Source organism: Sander lucioperca, chromosome 9 (assembly GCF_008315115.2).
Source record: "Sander lucioperca isolate FBNREF2018 chromosome 9, SLUC_FBN_1.2, whole genome shotgun sequence".
NCBI classification, from domain to species: Eukaryota; Metazoa; Chordata; class Actinopteri; order Perciformes; family Percidae; genus Sander; species Sander lucioperca.
The window spans coordinates 9,934,585-9,958,616 of NC_050181.1; the positions used below are offsets into that span (position 1 = coordinate 9,934,585).

General features: G+C 39.6%; 2 protein-coding genes across 4 annotated transcripts; both read right to left on the minus strand.

The window, feature by feature from the left end:
* Positions 1-1,507: 1,507 nt before the first annotated feature.
* Positions 1,508-9,156, minus strand: ube2v2 (ubiquitin-conjugating enzyme E2 variant 2). Of its 2 annotated transcripts, none has more exons than XM_031294074.2 (4): positions 8,920-9,156; positions 2,763-2,911; positions 2,505-2,630; positions 1,508-2,378 (listed from the first exon to the last, which is right to left on the minus strand). In XM_031294074.2, exons 1-4 carry the CDS (start codon positions 8,933-8,935, stop codon positions 2,232-2,234), a joined length of 438 nt encoding a protein of 145 aa, XP_031149934.1. In that variant the 5' UTR covers positions 8,936-9,156; the 3' UTR covers positions 1,508-2,231. The 2 variants fall into 2 exon arrangements, with proteins under 2 accessions (XP_031149934.1, XP_031149935.1); XM_031294075.2 differs by lacking the exon at positions 8,920-9,156 and adding an exon at positions 8,836-8,858.
* A 1,485-nt stretch (positions 9,157-10,641) lies between these two features.
* mcm4 (minichromosome maintenance complex component 4) lies at positions 10,642-21,302 on the minus strand. 2 transcript variants are annotated; one of them, XR_004104037.2, is made up of 18 exons: positions 21,163-21,302; positions 19,918-19,995; positions 19,614-19,772; positions 19,306-19,469; positions 19,040-19,141; positions 18,849-18,944; positions 18,592-18,687; positions 18,008-18,146; positions 17,597-17,817; positions 17,334-17,454; positions 16,079-16,338; positions 13,371-13,736; positions 13,114-13,241; positions 12,463-12,670; positions 12,078-12,306; positions 11,521-11,654; positions 10,778-11,191; positions 10,642-10,735 (listed from the first exon to the last, which is right to left on the minus strand). XR_004104037.2 is itself a non-coding variant. In XM_031294077.2 (17 exons), the coding sequence occupies exons 2-17, from the start codon at positions 19,979-19,981 to the stop codon at positions 11,096-11,098; spliced, it is 2,583 nt and encodes an 860-aa protein (XP_031149937.1). In that variant the 5' UTR covers positions 19,982-19,995; positions 21,163-21,302; the 3' UTR covers positions 10,642-11,095. The 2 variants fall into 2 exon arrangements, 1 of the variants encoding a protein (XP_031149937.1); XM_031294077.2 differs by having other exon boundaries at positions 10,642-11,191.
* Positions 21,303-24,032: the final 2,730 nt, after the last annotated feature.

Sequence of the window (24,032 nt, forward strand, 5' to 3'; positions counted from 1 at the left end):
CAAGCCATGTCCTCTAAACAGAAGCCCCTTCACAGAGCCCTGCCAATGACTTACATGGGTGTAGAGTGCCCTCTAGGGGACAATGCTCTGAGCTGATTGGACAGAAGCAGTCAAGAATACCAGTGCAACCAAAGACCGATCAAAGATCACCCTATGCAAATGTAGCTTAAAAGTAAAAACAATTGTGACTTTTGATATGCAAATTCTGCACAAATTCACAATTCAATCATGTCTTTCTTGTTTATATGTTGCTTTTCTCATGCAAATGTATACTTTATATTCATATAAGTAAAACATACTGAGACAAGATGCCTTTGTGGTTCAATTCATCTTTATGCAAGTCAGCTGTCTTCAGATTCAACACACAGCATGTGACCCTAATAAAAATTATGCCAAGCCCTTGCCATGCTGCAGTGACAAGTGTTACAGAGTGGAGTCAACGTGGCCAACATATGTGTGCTCATCCCAGCCCCGAGACAAAACAGGCTGCCCGGAGTCCGGCTCGGCTGTAGCAAAATTTATGGCCAGGAGGTCACACAGGTCGAATGTGGAAGCCACCACGATTCACCATTTTGAGATGTCACACAGTCTTCAAGCCTTGAATGCTTTTGACGATAGAATTTTACTTGCTTACGAAAGGGACCAGCAGCGTTTTAAATTCCATCATAAAGGGTATTTACAATATCAATGGCACTAGCTCTGGGTAGAAGAATGTCAATCGAATAATTAGACTGATGGCACATCAATGTTTTGCGCCTGGACCATCAAATATTCCTTCCAAAATAAGTTGAGCCTGGTGCCAGTGAATAATGGTAATGTAAATTGCCAGAAATTGCCAAAATACACCATTAAACCTCCCTCACAGAGCAGCTACTCTCCCAGACCATTGCTTGAACAAAGAATTTGGTCTTGCTCATTTTGCCTGGAAAATAGGGTTTACACATCTAAATTCAAAGATGCTTCACCAACTTAATGTTTAGCAATACACAATTAAACAGATGAACAAACTGAGTGTACTAAAGGCAGATTACACCATCTGCAGTGAATTCCCTTTAAATGCCCATTTATTTAATTAAACTTTGTGAATAATCAAACAGCTTAAAAGCAACACAAGGTCACATTCTCAGAGGGAACAGTACCCTTGCCTCTCACTGCCACACTGGACATACTACTACCAAACACTGTGCAGTGTTCACAGAACAAGAATTAGTGCACAATAAAACAGAGTTCTGATTGACTATAAATCATTAAGAAACAAGTTTGTTCATCAAATAAATATGCCACTGAGAAATTAATGTTTCGATTACATTATTCTAATGAGCATAAGTCACATATCATATATCTGCAGTGTGGTGTCATCCAGCAGTTTCATTAACCTGGTACAGCCAGAGCTTACTCACAACATGACTCGCGCATCCAGAAGTCAACTTGTTAGCTGAGGCCCTCTAGTGGGACAACTGGCAAATGTTGGTGCAGCTGGAGAGTCAAATAAACTTCAACCTTGAGATTTGTTATGTTTTTGCAGACAGTGATTTTAATTTCAGAAAATCACAAGTTCATACACCTGCCAAAGAAGTTAAATGCAAGGGTTTCAGAACAGAACAGGCTTCAACGTCTGTTACATGTCAAAGAGCTGCAGAACAGAAACATATTGGTATCGTGTCAAATACAGATATATATTTATTAAAAAAAAAACAAAAAAAACAAAAACAATCTTGCTTACATTGTGACACTACTTTAAGACTACAGCCACAGTTCAATATTTAGCAATTGGCATGATATTTTAATGAACCTGCTAAATTTGACTAACAAACTCATGAATGTGGCTTCACTTCGACTAGGTAATAGTTACAGAACATGCCGTCATTCACACATCTTGCCGTTTACTTCAGTGATCAGGAATTTGAACTTAAACTACTGGGACTCTGGTATGGCCTCTGTGTGGCATCATGCTTCCCTCTTCAAGTCCACTCAAGCTGGAACATGTCAAACATAAAAGTAATTGTCAAAGTGAGTTTATTAAAGGCAGAAAACTGTGGTCTTGTAGTCTTAACTATCTATTCAGTGCTTGACTGCAGGGACATTTTCTTTTTGAATGAGCTATCGAATAAGAACATCCAATCTTGGTCTTGTAGAGAACATTGTTGATGACTGAAGTGAGCCTCTTGATGGTTTTACACGATATTTCTAAGAGTAGGTTTAAGACAGAGGGTCAAAACAATCCATTACGATTAAGTGCTGTAGGTTTGTCCTTCTGGCGGTTGTGGAAGCTTCATATTTTCTTTGGACATCATTAGACGTCTTAACTCTTGAAGAACAATTTTAATGCTATAAGAATTCTGCCATTTTGCTAAAACTGGTATGCTACGTGAATCCACCTGTGTGACAAGACAAAACAAAAACACTATATCAGTCATCGTGACAGGACAGTGAGTTATCACAGAGCATCACAAAACTGCAACGTCAAACAATTTCACTGACTCAAGATCTGTGATGACACTTACCAACCCGTTTGAATTGTTTACCCCATTCATGCTAATTTTTGTTACAAATCTAACGGTTGGGGACGCCTCTGGGTATCTAGATCCACATTCCACTTTCAGACTGTATATCCTGTTCTCATAATTGGTCTGAAAATCAAGAAAATAGAAAAACACATTGGTTACAATATCACACACACACACACACACACACACACACACACACACACACACACACACACACACACACACACACACACACACAGAGTTTGCTCTCCTTACTCTTGCAGGTCCAATGATCATGCCTGTCCACCGTGTGAGAGTCATGTCTTCGTCATCCTCGAGGCCCCAGCTGACTGTGCCATCGCCTTCGCCCTTCTGCCCCTCTTCAAGCTCCTCCAACAAGCGAAAATTACGTGGAACTTTAACTCCTAAAATAATAAAAAATAGAATATGAATTACACAGATTTAGAGAATGTCTGTCTGATACTCATAGTTTCAACTGCTGACAAATTCCATAAAAAGACCAAAACCAACAATGAATCATTAAAACCCATCAGTAACATTGAAAATGTCACTGAAAACTATGACGGGCACTTACCACTATTTTGTGACGTTGTATAGACCAAACGGTTAACTGGTTAATTAACTAAATCATTTGCAGATTAATATAATAGAGCTGAAACGATTAGTCGATCGGCATAAAAATAATCCGCAACTACTTTGATCACTTATTAATTGTTCCATTTAATTATCAAGGAAAATTGTCAAATATTGTCTGGTTCCTGCTTCTCAGATGTGAGAAATGTTCAGCTTTTATCTTTGTATGTTAAATATTTTTCCAATTTGGACTTTTAGTCAGACAAAACAACAAATTAAAACTATGTTAAGAAAAAATTGTGAGATTGAGTTATGACAGGCATTTTTTTTTTTACGATTCACCTACGTTTTTAAAAAGGCAAAATAATTCAACTATAAATAGAAAAACAAAAATCGATAGATCAATGAGAAAAATAATCCTCTGAACAGCAACATCATTATCGAAGCGTTCTGTCACTGTGCATCCTTTAATAAAAACAAATGCACACACATTCATCTTTCTAATCATAGAGAAGTAAATCATCCAAATGAGTATGAGAGCTAAACATGTGCAAGACGGGACTGGTTGATACAAGAACCATAATACCTGCTGTGGAGCTGCATCTAATCTGATACCTTGTTCACAAGACATTTATTTAAGACATCTGACGCTGCGTTATAAAAATCTGCAGTCTTCATCGTTGTTTGGAAACAGTCATGAGATTTGGAGCACATGGGCACGTATGGCTGATTTACCTTATGAGCGACGTAACGTAATTTAAATTGCAGTCAGTCAAAAAGCGTTCAGCTACTGGGAAAATGTTCTTAGAAGACGGTTCAGACGTTGGCATTAAACACACAGCCTGACAGACACTCACAGCTGTGTAAATGAGTCACCACTTACAGCTCATCGCTGGAGGAGTGGTGGAGGTTGAGGGGCCAGCACTCGAGTAAAACTACTGCTTTTCATAATCATGATCTTGAAGACAAATTCACAGAAGGGGAAGTGGAAAGGCCCCGTGACTGAGGACACAGGGTAAACATTCAAATTTTCCCTTCCGTCTTTGAACCTTTCATTTCACCTCCTCCAATCTCAGACAACATTCATCACAGTAAGCCTTCACAAACCACTTTTTAAAAATCAATATTTCATAACTGGTGTGCAATGGCCACGATGAGGGATTCACTCTTAAGTGGCTCTCACACTTTCTTAAAAGGCATTTGCTCAAACAAAGTTGTTGGAGATTTCAGCCCTTTACCAACACGCAAACACTGGTGAAAACATCAATGTTTGCAGCTAATGATAGCGGCTAATTTTAGCTCACCACAGTGTTACTGGTATCAGCGTATGTCAGCTGCTAAGTAACAAGAAACTGCAGTACAGAAATGCTTAAGATACTACGGCTGCAACTAACAATTATTAACATGATTAATTAGCCTGCCGTAGAGCTGTCAATTTTCCTCTATAATACCATTCAAATTTCATCCTATTATTAAATATTTACTACACTACTCAGGCTTTTGCATTGCCAATGCCACTATCAGCACGTGGTTGTTGTTGTTACACGTTCTGTCCACCAGCAGACTGATCACATGAAATGGCGTATGTATGACACGCCAATTCGTATGCCATTATTGGTGTATTATCAAGACGCATAGTCGCTTTTTAGCGGGTTTATCAATGCCATTCAGCCTCCATTGACTTACATTACCTTGCGATTGCATGTGAATTTACGCCGTAGCGAGTAGTATGAAAGACCGAAAATCTGCATAGGGAGGTTGGCCGGGGTGGAGGATGGGTCAAACACAGGACTTTCACCCAGGAGACCGGGGATCGTGTCCCGCATGTCACGTTTCCTAAAGTCAACCGTCGCTTTCTTCTTTTACTAAACCCAACCCCGTTGTTCTTTTCCTAAACCCAACCCGTGTGTCACGCTTCCTAAACTCAACCATCGCTTTCTTCTCGCGATAACACGCCAAGTGGTGTGTATGTTTACGTCAGCTGTATACAACGTAGACATACACGCGGATAGCTCAAAATGCGTACAGATAACACGCCACTTGGCAAGTGGGCGTGTATGTTCACACAAAGTCATGACATCACGTTGCCACTAGAGGGACTTCAAACATTAGCCTTGAAGGGGCATCTGCATTGCCATTTCTGGCATGTCGCTTTGTTTACATTCATTTTCAGCCATGAGCAAACACAAATCAACAGAGAACCCTGTAATTAAATACTATCTAACAAGCGTAGTGAAGCGGCTCTGTTGTAAACTTCTCCTGCTACAGCTCTCCGACCGTGGTCAGAAAGCACCTTATGTCCTTAAGAGTCCGTACTCGCACCAAAGCTAATCACATCACTCTCATCCGCTATACCACACACTCCCCACGCATACACACATGCCAGCCCTGCTATTCTCTTAAAGAGATGCGCTAGAACAACGCAGACACCAGCGCACAAGTATAAACCTCAGGCCACTTATGTAGGCTACGGCAAAAGCTCTGCATAGAGCCCCCGCAGAAGCATAAATCCGCCTTTAGAAAGCACAGCAGAAATGTCCTAAAAGGAGTAATAATAGTGTTAGCCACCATGCTGGCATTGATAACAAAGCCAAACGGTGCTGTCACTACTATTTAACTGGTTTATAAGCAACCTGTTTCTTACAGATTGTCATGTTAATGAGACTACAGATATTAGAAGTTAATATAAGAAGTTGAAGTGGACTCTGACAGCTGAAGGTCTTAGCTGTCACCTTGAAGCTCCCAGCTGAGCTCCAATAACTTGTGACACTGTTAGAAAACTAATTAATGACAACATTTTGACTTAGAGGATGTCTTTTAAAAAAAACACTATTTCCCATCCTTCTATAGATTCCCAGCCACAGCCTGTCACTTCCTCTCTACTGACGTTACTCAGTCTCTCTACCGTAGCTCCGTGCCCTAAGATCTCACAATGCCTTCTGTTGCTAACTCTCGCTAACTTATTGTTCAGACGTGACGCGACAAAAGCATTTCGTTTTCACATGCAGGTAGGCCAAGGCGAGAAGGGTAAGATTCGCTAACGTTAAAAAATACACATTTGAACAGTAATTTCAGCATTCGAGTAGTATTCATTTTGTACCTTTCAAATGATATTCCACTTCCGGAATTTGTTCCAACAGCCCTAGCTTGCCAATGATTTTCTAATTTAATGGAATACTTGTTTGACCTAAAAAAAGGTCCAAAAACAGTGACAAGTTTCCTATAGCGCAAAATAACGCCATCAAATCATTCAACATTTCCAGTAAAGTTAGTTTTGCTGTTAGTGTTATGTTTTTCAAAAACGTCCCGCTCAGTACATAGTCTTGGTCACATCTAGGCTTGGGCCAGTGTAAACATTTTCAAACCGGTTTGACATCAAGCAAAATACCTGACCGGACCGGTTTACTGAATTTTACTACTAGATGTCACACTTGTCTGGTGAGAGAGACGCATGGTGGTAATGAGCCTCTAAGCAATGACTTTTTAGCTGCAGTGAGGTTATTAACAAAGATGGTTTAGTATCTTTGGTTATAATGACTCTCTGGTTAGGGGTTTACACTTTGCCTAGTCTTTTTCAGCTCACTTTCAACAAGCTATTGGAAGGTTAATAACCAAATTTAAGGAATCCTTATGAAAAGTGTTTCGGTATAAGTGTAAAAAGCATTTGGTAAGTATAAAGCCAAGTAACTGCACATTGAGGAAAATAATACCTTAGTTTGAGTAGCTGATCTAGTGTGTGAGATCAGTAGGGCTTTCTAGAGGCCAGTACTATCCTACATGATAAAAGACTGAATACAGAATAAATCAGTATGGTCTGGAACAGCCTCAGTTTGTGCCTCTCATGCATATTTATTACTGTAGTTTTATTCCCCTCCTCCTGTGGTTGCCAAGCAATACTGTTCCTACAACTCTGAAACACATGTCAAATTAGGTTTGTGGGGGAGAGAGTATTACATTCAACTACAATAATAATTAGGGTGTGATTTTCCAGAGGGGATGCGTGGGATTTCCCCCTTTCTGGTCTACGTACCCCTGCCTCTGCTGAATTATTTTTATCCCCGGTGGAGACAAAATCTATCCCCCCTTCAAAGTGATCAATGCTACTTCACCAACAGAACATTATATACCTAAAATTTAAAGTTTAAAGTTTAGCTGCCATTAGGTGGCTGTGAGCCGGGTACAGGCACCGCCAGATGACAGTCCTTTCAGAGGCAGTGTAGTAGAGCCTAGCCAGAAAAAGTTAGCGTCGTGAAGCCATGAAAGTTAAGTTTAGGCACCAAAACGACTAGTTACGTTTAGGAAAAACATTGTAGTTTGGATTAAGACATTCCCGAGGACCGAACGAGCATTTCCTGGGTGAAAGTATTTTGTTTTCGCCGCAAAGTGAATTCCTCTCTCCGGCTTGAAAGCGCTGTATTTTTCATTGAATATTGAAGTACATATTTAAGTGTTTGGCATGCCTGGCTGAGTGGCACTATATCCATGGTATTGCAAGGGGGATTTAAATATTGCATGTTGTTTTCGAACACCCCCCCCCCCCCCCTGCTTTTATTCACAAATAATAATAATAATAATAATAATAATAATAATAATAATACACCAGAGGCACACATTTGGTCTACTCCGATTGTAATTTGTGATTCAATTTACTCTAAAATCTAAATAACAAGAGTCTTGTGGCGTCCCCATGCCAGTCATTTTAACTGTTATTTCCGGCATCTAGTAACTTAAACCTTGCTAGGATAGAAATGAATCAGCAGGTCGCGCCAAATTGCCCTAAGGTAGTTTCTATTATGAAGTTACTTCCCGTTTCTTGAATTTTCAATTACATTCCCGTGGTGTATAGCTAGCTAAACAGACGCAGAATAAACTGACGTTACGTTGAACCATATACAAAAAAGCATATAGATAGTATTTAGGTTTTTCTGAAATTCGCAGTTTATTTTGTAAGCTTGTCAACCACGCGTTCTGCCGTGCGCCTAAGAAACCATGGGCTCCGACTACTTGCTGAAACAAAGCGTGCCAACAGCAGCGTAACGTTTAACATCTGGTTGGTTTATACACCACCTAAAAATGCCCAAAACCTACCTTATATAAAGACACGGAGTTAATCTCTGCATCTATTCCTGGGGTTAAAGAAACCCGTTGACAACAACGTAAGCAAGTTAAGTGCTGGTCAGGGTTCCTTAATAACGTTAACGTTACCGTGATGGTGGTGGTGTTGCAATGTGAGGTGTGTCACAGAGAAGCTACCAAATCCCCACATAATGTGTCACGGTTACATTTTTGCGGCTTAATGTCTAGTAAGCCACACAAATGAGTTGTGCCTGGAAAGTCAACAAAATTATGTTAACTTAACAGCTATTCCGATCAAATAAACAACGGCATCAACTGCCTCGCGGTGTTGGAATATTCTAGTAAATTAACGTTAGCTAAGCTAGCTATTGTTTACAATCCTTATATTAACGGCAACATTTATACCCCATTAAACTCTTATATCGCACTGTATTAGCTATGGATTTTTTTTGTGACACATTAATTCATTATTTACAATACTGACGCTTATTTCTGACACCTTTGAGCTATTTTAGCTAACTCGGGTCAAGCTATTCGCTCATTTAAGCTAGGTTAGCAAATACCGTTCCATGAGATAGATGGCTCCCGTGAAGACCATTGCTTTACCGAGAAGAGACATTAACAATAAATTAAAATTCAGAGCAATTTTGTAAACATCTGTGAGTTATTAAGTTGCTACGTTTGGTGGCTGTGATGACTGCGCGTCCACTGCTTCGCCCATACTTTGTGTCGGTGTAGATGTGAGATTTGAAGGCACACAAACCTGAGGAGGCCGCCATCTTCTTCAGCCGAGTCCAGAAGCACACACAACTGTGACATCACAGACGAACCGACAGCAACATATCTCACCGGCAGATCACGGCACTGCAAGCTGCTGGTTCACACTTATGAAAGGCCATTTCCGCCATTGTGATACAAAAAAAATGCTTTCATTACAATGACTAATTAGTATCTCTAAAATAATGACTTAGTATATTTTAAAAAAGCTTCTCATTATTTTGATAATGTTTCTCATTATTTTTGAGAAACTAATATAGTCATTATTTTGAGATACTAGCTAAGTCATTATTTTGACATACTAAGTCATTTTTTGAGAAACTAAGTAATTCGTTCGAAATAAGTCATTATTTTGAGAAAGTTTCTCATGACTATGATTTATGAACAAGTACAAAACAGTATGAGTCCACACTCCGAGTATACAGTACAATCCATTAGCTCAACAGTTCATACTGTTGCCAATTACAGCGTTGCTCAGTGTTGGAGATGTCTGCCTCCAATATTATGGAACTATGTGACAGCAAAAACTGTCCTGTCCTGTGACTCCATGACTGTCCCGGGACAGTAAGACTCCCAGACACTGTGTCAGGACAGGACAGTGTCACAGAGTCACAGGACAGTGTCTGACTGTCCAGTCATGGAGTCACAGGACAGTGTACAGGACACTACTAACAGGACAGGACAGTTTTTGCTGCCACTGCTGCTGACTATATGGCACTCGGATTGTGGGGCTCAAAGTGGCACAATGTCTTTTTCCAGAAATCATGACCCGGTTACTCAAGATAATCCAAAGACCTGGTTGTGAGCTGTTTCATGTAGCAATTATGGTAGAAAGAAAATAGTTCCTACATAAAACCATGGATGTATTATATTTAGTGCTGTCAAACAATTACAATATTTAATCGCGATTAATCACATTGTCATAGTTAACTCGCAATTAATCGCACATTTTTATCTATTCTAAATGTTCCTAGATTTCTTTTTGTTCCATTATTTTTTCTCATTTTAATGTTCTTATCAACATGGAAAAGTGGATCGGCTTGCTTTGTGCTTTTGTCGCCTGGCTTTGACGAGGGGGCGGAGAATTTGCATCAGCTGTGTGCTTGGCCATCAAGTGGTATTTCAGACTGGACGTGCTGCGATGATAGCTCAGTTCACAACGACAAAACACACAGATCACTTTGGTCTTGTCAATGGAACCATTTGGCAACTTTTTAAAAGTAAACTTTCCATTCAGAATCTTATGGGCATTCATTTCGGCGTCTCACGCTCGCCATCCACTCAAAACGTAATGTTAGCCTACTACTCTTTGGCCGGCTCGCAAGCCCAAACAAGTGTGTTTTGTTTCCGGTCTAGCTAGATCCGGTGTGGTGTTGTAGTTTTTCTAACATTACTAGTTGTTGCAACAGCATGTGAAAAAAACTACAAAGTTTGCTATGCCAAAAAGAATGTTAATCTCATGATAAAAAAAATTGACGTCGTTAAAATGGGTTTGCGTTAACGCCGTTAATAACGCATTTAACTGACGGTACAAATTATATTGCATTAAACTAGGCAACTCACACCAAAACCATTTAGACTGATGTATAGCAATACACGTATATACATACAGCAATCCTTTAAGATACTCAGAGGGAAATATAATAGAAACACTGGAATTTAATTCAACTTACCAATATTGGAAAAAATAAAATATCCAAGCATTTTCAGTGAACATTTTATTTTCCCCTCTCTATTAACAAGTGATCAATGCAAGCTACAAGGACAATTCAGCTCTGTGAAAATAAGTGACTGACTTAACTCTGTCATTACAAAGTTGGTACAAAAGAGCTTTTTACCATAACACAAAAACAGCAAGAGCATTACTTGAAAACAGGTAACAAACAAATGAAATACAAGCACTTTTGAATATTAGCTCTATTAACTGCCAGTATGTGCGTTTTGTTTTCTTTCTATTTTTTAAAATCACAACAGGACACCAAAGTTTGAACGAGTCATGCGGTTATATATTTCTCTAAATTGCAGGATAGTCAAACATCTAGTAAGGCCAGAAACATGTAAACATGTGGTGGTTCAATTATACAAAATATTACAGCATGTGAAATAGGCTGACACAGGATAGGGTTTAAAATTAAGGACTGTACATAATTGCAGGGTGTGCCTTAGGCGAGCAGACGGACAGTCTTTCCAGTAACCGTCAAGTAATCCTCGTCAGCCAGGGCTCGGAGAGCCTCGTCGAACAGCTCCTTAGTGATCGCCTGAAAACAAAGTGACAAAGAAGGAAGTCATTACAGGAAGTGGTGGTGATGATAAAAATGGACAATGTATAATAAAAATTAAAAAAATACTTTTTAGAAATGTTAAATCATAGCTAATTTCAAAGCTTTTCATGTAATTTATTTACCAACATTATAAACTGGCTGGCCAATATCTAATGATGTATCACTGTCATGGACTAGAAATGAAAGACCTCTGCTCTGGTTCAACCAAATCAGAATCAAAGAGCATGCTGTTCTCATAGCACTGAAATTACATTTGCGAATTGATTTCAAAAAGGTAGTACAATGAAGGCAAAATAAATATTTACATTTTCAGACTGTCCTCGGAGATCCTCAAGCAGCTGCTGGTATTTCATGGCAGGTGTCTTTCCTTTGGCCTGGATCAGTTTCTTCAGGGCTTGGGCGACCTCCTCCTTGCGTTTGCGGGCGGTGGCACTCATACCTGGAATCACAAAATAATACACTCAAATACAGCGTCTAGCTGCAACTAATGATTATTTTCATTGTCAATTTATCTGCAGTTTCTTTTTGATTCGGCAATTGTTTTATAAAATGTCAGATAGATAGAGCTACTACATCCGGGAACTTCACATGTGAGCTATTTTTTAGATGGCGCCGTGTCAGATTCACTGGAAATGCCAATCTAATTGTTGCTCTCCCAGTCAGCTGGTTTTGTTGGTCACATAAAAACTACCAAGAAGTTTTCGAAGATAACTTTTTTGATAATCAGGATTTTGGATGGAGTGTCCCTGTTTAGTATTAATTCTCATCCAGTCTCATGTCACACATTGCCTCCATAAATTGTTGTTATTCCAAATGCATCCAAAACAAGCAGTTCATATTCACGAGGCCCTGTGTTGCATACCTGTTGTGAGAATAGAGATGTCAACAAATCCTGTTCTGGGGTCAGTGGCTGACTGTTTGAGGGCCTCTCTGTGCAGCCGCTTGGCCTCCTCCACGTCAATGGTCTCCACCTTCTCAGAGAAGCGCACCTTGGCGTGGGCCTCTGCCAAGCGGATCAAGGACTCCAGCTGTCTGGGGTAGGCGGACACCATGCCCCGACCACTACCTATCTTCCTCATGTCTACATAGGCCTGAGGATCAACATGCACAAGGTCAGTGAAGGGGCCAATGTCTAATGAATATTACTCCACTGTTAGCATTTAAAAGACCAATGTTATTAGGCATTCCTTTTTGTAAATATTCAACATGATGTACATAAATTGTGGAAATTCTTAGAGAAAACAGACCTCAATGAGAGCCTGGCTCGCTTCCTCACTCAGCCTTGGATTGATGTATGTTCGTGCATATGCGATGTAGTCCCTCAACACAGCCATGTCGAGGAACTCTTCCTCAATCTGCTCCTCACTCTGGTAGTACAGCGACACCAGGTGGTGGGCCAGCCTGCGGTCGTAAGCCTCGTCTTGGGGATCCAGCATCAGGAAGATGAGGTCGAATCTGTTGGAGCATGTAATGCCGCGTTAAAAACCAGTAACATGACAACTGAGAAACTAATAAAAACATAATGAAAAAGGATGACATTAGGTTGGATGTCCTGTATGCTATAATCAACTGCAGTTCCTCTTTATCAATACCAATCACCTGACTTTTCTAACTTTTTTATTGAGCCATTTGCTTCACCTAAATATAGGAATGATTGTTGCCATTATGCGTATTGATTCACCTGCACTTTAGGCACACATGAGACCAAATGTTGCTTTGAAACGTCACACTGTGTCAAAGTGCTAATTTCAACACCTCTTTTACAGCTGATAAATGCTGCCAATTTGCTAAATTACCAACCTATTGAGCAACAATTTCACTGCGTGAACTTTCATGATTGTGAAAAAAAAAATTCTATCAAGTGTTTCAGTGTGATGGTGCTGACTGATGGTACTCACCTGGACAGCAGTGTGTGAGGCAGCTGAATGTTCTCAATCGTGGTTTTTTTGGGGTTCCACTGAGATTCAATAGGGTTAGCAGCAGCCAACACAGAGGTACGGGCGTTTAGCTGACAAATAATTCCAGCCTGCAAACAAACAAAAATAGTGAGAACCTTTTCTTTTGTAACTTAAGCATATTTTGTTATAATATATTTTGTAATATTTGAGTGTTCAGTCTTATCTGCTCATACTTGTTCATAATTTGTCCAACATACCTTGGCAATGGAGAGGGTCTGCTGCTCCATGACTTCATGCAGCACAGAGCGTGTGCTGTCACTCATCTTGTCAAACTCATCGATGCAACAGATGCCGTTGTCGCTCAGCACTAGAGCCCCGGTCTGCAGGACCAGCTGCCTGGTCTCTGGGTCCCTCATCACGTAGGCGGTGAGACCCACAGCACTGGAGCCCTTCCCCGACGTGTACTGGCCACGGGGCACCAGGTTGTAGACGTACTGCAGCAGCTGGGACTTACTGGTGCCGGGGTCTCCGCAGAGCAGGATGTTCACATCTGCACGGAAGTTGCCCCGGCCGGTCTGACTGAAGTCCTTACGAGCCCCGCCAAACAGCTGCAGCAAAATGCCCTGGGACCCACAGAAAGGAAAATAAATACTCGTAAATAAAAAAGTCATACATATTTATTCATATTTCTAAATATTCTCACAGGTGAACAGGTGCAATAGTTTTCTTGTTGACTGCATGATGTGTAATAATCAAAAAGGAAAGCTGACGGCTATCATGCATCCTCTAATGAATGCATCTGCAGAATTTCAGCAAAAAAATTATCAAGCCATGAGGAGAATCTTTAGCTTTTTTTTTTATAGAACCACAGGAGTGCTGCCAAGACTTTGTCTTGAAGAAATGAACAAATTGCTATTCTAAATAATGTCAGATTACAGATAAGATCAAAGATTTTTAACTCATGAGATATGACAAAAGTGGCAGGTGTACTCAGTCAGCTTTTCAATTTTTTAAATAAAAAGGGTTTTAATTAGGGTTGTCAATCAATTAAAAAATGTAATCTAATTACATACTCTGTGATTAATTAATCGAAATTAATCACATATATAATTAATGGTGCCTGAACCGATACTTTTTAAGAAAGTAAAAAAAGAAAAGAAAAAAAAAGGGTACTAAACTACAGTTGGTGACATTAAAGAACGGCTTGTTTATTGCTAAGGCCATATGGTCAAAATTAAATGATTTAATAATAATGTATAACAATAACTTATTTCACTAGTAAATTGCTGTTGAACGACAAAAACCACCACCAGATGGGAAAAGGCCATTTACAATAACTTCAAATGCACCACGAGGCTGTAGTTTACCAGTTTCATTGAACGCACCGTCTGTGTTGTTTTTCCAACGGCAGCTGCAGACTTACATACCGGTGTTGAATCCTCTACAGTAAAAAAGTCAAACTTTACACCGTTCAGCGTTAACTGTCAGCATTGTAACCGTTTTTAATCCAGCTACTAGCTAGCTGTAGGCTAACGTTAGCTGCTGTCGAGTATAGTGTTAACTAGCTAGCTGTAGGTTAACATTAGCTGCTGTCGAGTATAGTGTTAACTAGCGTCACGTGCAGCGGTGTTTGTGTTGCCTGTATCGTCTTCAGAGCACCAGAGAGAAGCGCAGACATATCAGTGGCACCAGATTTCGGTAGCCAGGGTTGGCAGGAAGAAGATTTTTACAAGTAAATGTTCCAGTTAATGATCCAGGCAGAACATTCTCATCTCCCTCCTTCATTTTACAGTCGAATGGTGGCTAGAACAGCTCCGGGTCAAACGTCAATATGGAATGGATTAATCTGCGTTATTTTTTTTAACGCGTTATTTTTTTCTCAGATTAATTAATCGAAATGAACGTGTTATTTTGACAGCACTAGTTTTAATACATAGCTTTTCTCCTTGCTCTGCCTTAGAGGGCCTGAAGCCTTTTCTGTGACCATTAAAATTATGTTATTAGATTCTGTCAAGAGCACATAAGCTGTGTTTCAAGCGATATCATCATACTTATGTTAACATCTTTATCTTATTATCTTAATTTGGGTTTACACCCTATTAACTAGATTTTTACACAACCTTAATTTGACCTGCCACAGGTGTGACTAATAATATAAAAGTATGACTATTAATGATTCCAGGGATAATAAATAGACATTATGACTGGTCATAGCAGGGATTTTGTTAATGATGGCTCACTGTCAGCCCAAATGAGTTTTTTGGCACATCCAGATTGCATCCAGATTGATTTTAAAAAGTCTCGACAGCAAACATTAAATGTGATTTTTGCAAATTGTATCCAAACCAAATTTGGAGGTAGTATGCGATTCCAATCAGATTTTTACAGATGCGCCTCAGTCCGGATGATTAAATCAGATTGTGTCTTTTTGCGTCCCTCCCAACGAAACACATAAAGACAACGTCAAATCCAGAGTGAGAGCGTATGCAATAAATTGTCTGCACCGCGACTTGAAGCGGGATTGTTTGGAGGGCCGAATGATAGACCTCCATTCTCACACTTCCATGTTTGAACGCCATATCACAAGCGTAGCTACATAGTTACTGACGCCTACGTCGTTGCCACAGCAACCCATGCAGAAAGGTTGGTGATGTCTGGACATCCAAATCCAATCTGATGATCACTTGCAGACAGTCTGTCATAAAGATTTGATTTGAGAAACAAATGACATTTGCCTGCAGTCCAAATGTAGCCCAAGTGTCCCAGTGAGCCAGCTTGCACAATATCAGAACTCTGAAACTATCTCACCTACGTGAATGGAGTCATTTATGTTATTTATTGCACCTAGTTTTTCCTACAAAAAGATATAACAATGTCTGCTGTGCTAATTAGGGCTCACAAGTGCTATTGGCAAATCAGTGTGGTTAACACTTGTGTTTTGGCTTGCGTCTATTCACATACACACCTTCTTGATGTCCTCATGCTCATAGATACTTGGTGCGAGGGCTGAGGAGAGGCGTTCGTAGACGTCTGGCTTGGCTGCCAGCTCCTTCAGGGTCTGCACCCGGTCCTCGGTGAAGAGCTTCTGTTCGGCGTCCTCGTCCAAACCGTGCAGGCGCTTCTCGTCCGTCTTATGGAAGTGGATGGCATCGATGTGTGTCTTGTACACCGACTTTACGTTGCTCTGACGTGGGTTTGCGCGCATTGGGACTGCTCTGTAGACACCTGCGGGGACATTTGAGGAGCTGTTAAGATCTCTATGACTGACAAAACAAGAAACATAAAAAGAGGTTATCTTGGGATTAGATAATATTGTGACTGCCATTTTTCCCAATTTCATTTCATATTATAGACAATATTAGCGCTTAAAAGACTGGTTGGTCTATTACCAGAAAGTTAATATGCAATTATTCTAATATAATGAATTGTTTCAAGCAAAAATTTGAAATATTCTGTCTAGTTCCAGCTTCTCATTTGTGAGGATTTGCAGTTTTAAATCAGTGAACACTGAATATTTCTGGGTATTAGGCAGTTGGTTTGACATTAAAGCAATCAGAAGACATAAACTTTGGCTCTGGAAAAATCAATAGTCAATTTTGACTATTTTGTGGCATTTTATAAACCAAACAGTAGACAAAATTAACAGGCACATTATTCGATAATGAAAAAACTCGACCCTAGCAGTAGGGATGTCCAGATCCGATCACGTGATTGGAAATCGGGCCCGATCACGTGGTTTCAGACTCGATCAGAATCGGACGTTACCTCCCGATCAGGACTTGGATATATATATATTCTCATTATTTTTTAACACATCTATAGTTATGCAGTGGCACAGAGTTAGACCCTTTTGACTCCACACAGAAACAGCAACGCGTGCGGCATGACATCACTTTGTTGCAGAGACGCTATTGGTTAAATGCCGGCAAAGTAGAACACGGAAACAGCTTGAAGCGGAAAGCGCGAGTATGTCTGCGGTCTGGAGGTATTATAAAGTTGATGACAACATTGCCATAGCAAACTGTGAGATATGTAACAGATTTGCTCTGTTTGTTAACAGAGTTGTTGAATGTTAAAATAAGGTGAATTAAATAAAAAATAAGGAACAAGTATCGGATCGGGACTCGCTATCGGTAGATACTCAAAATCAAATGACTCGGACTCGAGGGCAAAAAAACCTGATCGGGACATCCCTACCTAGCAGTACAGGGAAATCTTACCGGTGATGTTTATGCGGTCTCCTGGCTGCACTTTATCAACCAGGTCATTGTGAGCATAGACAATAGTTGTGTGAGGAGTCTGACCAGCCGGCATGTCTTCAGGAGACTCTTGAATTTTGACCTGTTGTAAAACAAGTTCAATAAATGAACAGATGTCATGACCACAACAGCAACACGCCGGTGATTACCACTCAAAAGATCTGAGATTAGGTGCCGCTGACTAGAAGCAATATGCCCCGTCACCAACCCTATCGAACGCTCACCATCTGTTTGTCTGAAAAGACTGAGCGGTTGTGAACGATTGCCAGACTGTGGGTGGTGTTGCAGTTGCGGCACACAGACGGCTCAGCGATGCGCCCGCGATCCACCTCCACACGAGTGCTGAAGGCGCACACCTGGCACTGGAAGAAAGCCTCCTGCATCTCAGGGATGAGCTGTGAGGTGCGGATCACCATGCCACTGATAGTGATCAGCTGATCGATGTCTGTGGAGGCAACACATAATGCACACAGACGCTTCAGCCTGGAGCTGATGCCTCACATTTTCTCAAAGCAAAGAACAACAGTCACAAAAATCCCACACTAAATATGGGATGAAATTTAGTGGTATGGTAGTCCTAATAAAGCATGATTTCACTTCACATGGGCTGGATTAATGAATCCACACACACACACCTTCTGGGTTCAGGTTCCTCATGTTTCTGGTTTTCAGGGCGTTGTAGGGGCGGACTTGGATCTGGAACTCCAGGATGGAGTCTGGAAAACGCTCAAAGAAAAGCTCATTGACTGCCATGTCAAAAGTTGGGATGACTTCCTACAAAGGGAACAAATTACTCACTTGTTAGCATCAATATGCAATGGTACAAAGTTGCTTAAAACAGATGTTTACAACATTGTGTAGAATAAGTGTGACAATAACCCCATTAGTCACTACCCACTGCATTCCGGACTTTGTAGCTTGTTCATGACTTCTCATTTTTGTATTGCGAGAAGGGTACAGTAGGCATAATATACTACGCTGAAGCCATAGCCTAAGTATAAATCTAATCTCTTTTTAAAATTGATTTTATTATCCTGTGGCTGTTTAAGCACTTGGGTACATTAATGTTCAGTTTTTATCAATTATATTTTACTTTAAAAGACCAAAATAAAGATTAATGAATCACTTTGTTTAAGAATGTAGCAAAAACGTATGCAACAATGGTGCAGGAAAGTATTTGGATCACAATTCTCCAAAATAATAAAATATAGGACACTACCTGTGGGTAACAGATGAGCTGCCTGTAAAGTTCTGCATCAAAGGACTGCACATGCAGACAATTCACATTCAGCACTGGATCCCCAACAACACTGATCTGTGAGACAAAAAGAAATATTAATGTTTAAGATAAACTTAAATCTGAGATGTCTCTTGATGTTCAGGCAAAAACCATCACCTTTCTCTCCCCCTCATATCGGCAACAGAACCAGGAAATTCTAACAGACCACAATGAAATAAACATAAAAAGTACACTACCTCTTCCAGCTTCTGCATGTATAAAGGCTCATTCAGGTCCAGACCAGCATTCTCATCTTCAGTGGAAGTTAAATCAATGAACCTCTGCAGGAACCTCTGAAAGCAAAGTGACGCAAGGCATGCAAACAATTACCTCTTCTGTACTAAGAATGGGGAATATCTTATACTAGGTGAAATGCAAAATGTCATACCTGAAACTTCTCCTTGCAGGTCCCGACATTGACATCAGTCCCCCAGATCACCAGCCTCTGGCCTGTGTTTGACTCACTGGTTACGGCTCCATCAGCACTTGGCTGCCAAAAAACATAAAGAAAGTATTATTGTCTGTGGTTTTTAGGTTTGTCATCCGTATCAACTTTAATCTGAAAAGTTTCACGCCAATTGTCTTATCCTGGCTCATTCAATTACAATGAATGACCAAGGCAATCTAAATTATATTCTTGACTCCTCCACTGACCGGCTCTGACTGAAGATCGACTTGTGGAGCCTTCCTGACTGACCCCAGATCAGGACGCTGTCTGGCTGGAGTGCCACGCACTCCACTGCGTGGGGTCCCTTCAACCCTGGAGCTGGGGGTCCCATACATCAGAGGGGAGCTCATGTCCACTTCATTGGGTAGGACTGGTTTTAAAAAAAAAAAAAAAAAAAAGAGACTTGAGTTCAATCAAGTGTGTCACAACAAAGAATATTAAAACAGTCCTACATTTTCATTGGATAAGGCTAAAACTGACCACACAAAGAAACTTCAAAATGTGCGATTGGTACCTGAGGGTCGCGGGCTGGATAACAGAGAATTATCCTGAGGTGCTGCGGGACTGAGCATGTCGGTGGCCGGGGAGGTGGGCATCGGCATCAGGTCCCCGGTGGAGGAGTCCTGGCCTCTGCGCCGCTGAGAGGGAGGCGAGGTGGGGCCCTCACTGCTGGCTGAGGATACACAAGACAAAAAGACAAGTTAACAACAGTACACACACACACACACACACACACACACACACACACACACAGCAATTTAAATCATAAGGAACTGTTGGGCAACGGGTTTTGTTTCATTTTGGACACATCAACTTACGTGTGGATGGGTTGGTGTTCCTTCCTCGCTTGCGGCCACCAGGAGTCGATGTTGGGGAAGACATTGTTGCTTGGATATCTGAAGATCAAATTAATTCAAGTAAATTATTTGTTTGCCAAAATATACTGACTTCTGCAGGGAAACCAAAACTGCCTTTTTTCTCTCAGGTAGGGTTTTTAGCACAACACCTTGCGGATGGATTTCAACCACCAAGTTTGTTTTGTGCAGCCACAACATTTTACAAGGCAGATTGTGGCAGGTAGATCTACTGAATTTGTAGAAAAATGTACTTTCGACATCTTAGAAATGTTTTCCTGCCCTCCAAGTTGTTTGGTTTACTAGGTTGGGCATTTTGTTTGTCCCTTTTTTTGTTCCACTTTCATACCACAATACCTGCTAAAAATAATACTCTAAGTGAGTCCAAGATCAGATATGTTCCGACACTTTCTGGTTTATTCACTTGCCAAATTTGAGGGTGCTGATGTTTAGGTATATTGTTAAAGTGTGGACTGTTGTCTTTTAAAGCCCTCTATACTATGTGGTTTTATTGTATTGTTTAAACACCGTCATATTTTGATCATTAATGTTCTCATTTATTTGATGCTGATTGCAGGTTTTGTTTACCAATACCGTGGTTTAATATTTCCTTTTGTCATAATTAATACACTACTATTCTTACTCAATACATTTATCTGGCTCCTCTAGTTACTCTGTAGACTAACACGTTACATGCAAAACATACAATCAACTCGAAATAACATTAACAGCTACAGTTTAAACTACATAAAAGTATAATGAAACAGTTGTCTAACGTTAGTATCACTCTACCAACCGTCAAGTTAAAAATATTGCCTTCCTTCACATGTTTAACTGATGCATCAATAAGTTAACGTTAACTCCCAATTCTTAATAGCTCACGTTTACTTACATTTTTTATACTTTAACACACGATGCTGCTATTTTATGTATAAATGTATTGTTAAATTACTTAATTGTGCTTTTGCTACAATTTTTGAAGGTTTTGGGTCAGTTGACAATAACCTTTCCACCATTTAACATGTGGCTGCAGAGGAAACAATAACCTGACACGCTGTTAGACCTGATTTAACACTTAAACGTGCGCTTGCAAGTTGATGCTAAATCAAACAAACATGTGTAATAACAGAAGGTTTGATTTAATCAATATGATCAATAGATCGGAAAATAGAATAGAAGGGAAAAGTTAATCAAAGTATCTATTCTTACCTCTTCTTGTGTGTACGTCCGAGTGCTGCAGATCTGGCGCGAAACTGCGAGTGACGTTTTTTCGCGGGGAACTTTGGACCAATAGCGTGCCAGGATCATCGTTTTATTTCCGGTCGATTCCTTCACTGCAGAGGGGAGTTCATGTTGAGTTTCAGTCGTTGCGACTTTAATTAACTGTAATAAAGGGTCTTAATGTTAAAAAATTAATCGTTTGAACTACTAGTCAAACAACATGTTTTCTCCATATTATGTTTAAAATACGATCTGCTTTTCCTGCGCGTGGCCTTGTGCTGATTGATACCCTAAGCTGATTTGGTTTGGACCAACAATAAATGACTTTTTTCTGCCTTTGCTACTGTTAATACTAAAACGGTACCTAAAACAAATCTAAATTAGGATTACAACCAAGAATAGGACATTAACCATTACATATGAATACGAATAATAAAAAAAACTTTCATACTTGCATTACAAGGAAAAATGAAATTCAAATAATACTTACAAAGGCCTTGTAACCTGAAATTCATTATTTTTAGACTAAAGTTGAAGGCACAGATGTTTAATGGTGCTGAAAATTAAAAAAAAGAAATACAGTTTAGAGAAATCAGTCAAATAAGTAAAGACATATTTACTCAGAGTAGGGACATTTTAAAGAGTAAGTGGATGAAACCCTCGTCTGTGTCACAACATCAGCTATCTGAGGAACTTCAAATATATTTAAACATCATTCACTATAATGATGCATTTATTTGGCATTATTTGGTAGTAAAATTATATATATATATATATATATATAAAGTAAAAAGTATGTTTTCTTGTTAAAATGTGACTTTATCCTGCAGGAACGTTCATTGACCACCATGTGGCACAGTTTCCGTTTCAAAAAGGGCTTTGACAGAGGAAAGTACAGCACACTTCCTGAGGAGGAAAACATAGGAGCTATTCCGAGAAGTGTCAGAACACTATGTGTCCCTTAAGGTGGTAAAATCAACCCCCTTTAATTCATCAGGTCCCCTAATTTGTTTTGTAAACTTTAGTCAGTGCAATAAAATGGTACATACAGAATATTTATAATCAACAGGTGCCACATTCACTGTGTTTTATAGTTACATATTTGATATGTTGTATCATCTATACAGAATTATTAAATGTGTTTTACAATTTGCCTTTGAGATTAATTATGTACCCCATCTTTCTATTTATTAACTATAGGCCTATACAATGTAACATGTTGATCAATTGCAAATGTCAAATGTTATTGTATAATAAAATGTAATTAGCCTATGTTAATAACTTGTGAAGACAGGGTAAATAAGGGTTTTCGTAATGTAAACATCAATTAATATAGCCTACAACATGCAGACGTTTCATTCATTAGTAAGCAGACATGTATTTACTGTATATTCTCTCAGCATATGTACATGATATGTAAGTTTGTATGTTTAAATTCAAGTTCAAGTATGCTAGTAATCTTTGTTAAGGTGTGTGTCTGGTTTTGCTATGTAAATGTATTCTCTGTCTGTATGTAAATTGAGCTGCAGAAAACAGCCATCTCCCTGTATGTGTTAACGTGGTGCAAGTAATTGTTATTTTTTAATATTGATTATTCTGCCAATTAATTTTCTCATTCCCTCTTAACTGAATGGTCAAATGTCCTCATGATAGTACTTAGTTATGAATGTAGGTCTAATGCAAGCTTAAAAAAAAGTAGGTATGTTGCTTTTGTTTTTTGGTGTTTTCCCTCCACAGCATCACTTTTATCATTTCTGACATTTGACCACTTTTGGGACAGATGTTTATGGGCCTGGTGATGGATGACAAATTTACACATACACATCATAAGGACCCTCAAAAAGCAATATAAAACATTTCTTACTAAAATAACTATATCTAAATTAGACACTGAACTAGAACTAAAGACTACCGTATTCTTAATACATGTAATGATAGTAATATGTTGTAGCCTACAAGGTTTCTGAAAGTAGATGCTTATATTGTCTTGTGGTATGGTATACACACAAAGCTGTTGCTGTTTTGGTGGTCTTCCCTCCACAGCAACACTTTTATCGCATACTCTTTTGTTTATTTGACCACTTTTAAGACCAGTGGTGGAAAGCAAATATGCCCAAGTACTGAACATCTGGAAGGTAATTCTAGCTGACTTTACTTGAGTATTTTCATTATCTGCTATTTTGTATGTATACTTTATTTTTCACATTAAGTTAAATTGAACATGAAATGTTACAAATAAAACATGTTAAAAACTTGTGATCAGTTCATTTTCTTGCTATGGGATCACACCAGTCGTTACACCAAATTGGGGCAGTAAAGGGGGGGGGGACCTCACCCCTATTTCCCACGCCCTTGCTCGGACCACACCTATCTTCGAACTCAACCTACATTTTGATCTCAACTACACACCTGTAAAGTTTCGTGACTGCATCTTGCATGGTCGTGATGCTATCGCTCTGACAAAATCTGGCTGCAGACAGACAAAAAACAATACCAGTGTCACTGCTGCGGCTATAACGTAACACTATATATATATACTGTAACACATTCAGCATAATGAGTACTTTTGAGTACATTTTGCTGATAATAATTGTGTACTTTTACTTTGTACTCTAACATTTTGAATGTAGGACCTTAGTGTTGCTACTTTTACTTAAGTAAATGATCTGAATACTTATTCCACCGCTGTTTGAGACAGACATTTATAGTGCTCGTGACAAATTAAAACTTTATCCCAAACACCCAGAGCCTTCAGTATGTAAACAACTCTGAACCATTCATACTATCGTAGTAAAAAGTGGGTGGCATGAGCAACACGCCCCTCTCTCCTCAAATGAGAAGTTAACGGACACCACGTG

Bases quoted from the DNA above. Each gene is read 5' to 3' on its own strand.
- ube2v2 (XM_031294074.2), bottom strand. The intron at 2,631-2,762 runs GTAAGGAGAGCA...CTTGATTTTCAG, and splicing joins TGATCATTGGACCTGCAAGA to ACCAATTATGAGAACAGGAT. The intron at 2,379-2,504 runs GTAAGTGTCATC...CTTGTCACACAG, and splicing joins TAAACAATTCAAACGGGTTG to GTGGATTCACGTAGCATACC.
- mcm4 (XM_031294077.2), bottom strand. From the start codon at position 19,981: ATGTCTTCCCCAACATCGACTCCTGGTGGCCGCAAGCGAGGAAGGAAC. The intron at 12,671-13,113 runs GTGAGTACCATC...ATGCTCCAACAG, and splicing joins CCTCACACACTGCTGTCCAG to ATTCGACCTCATCTTCCTGA. The intron at 11,192-11,520 runs GTAAATATTTAT...CTTTGTTTTCAG, and splicing joins TCCGAGGACAGTCTGAAAAT to GCGATCACTAAGGAGCTGTT.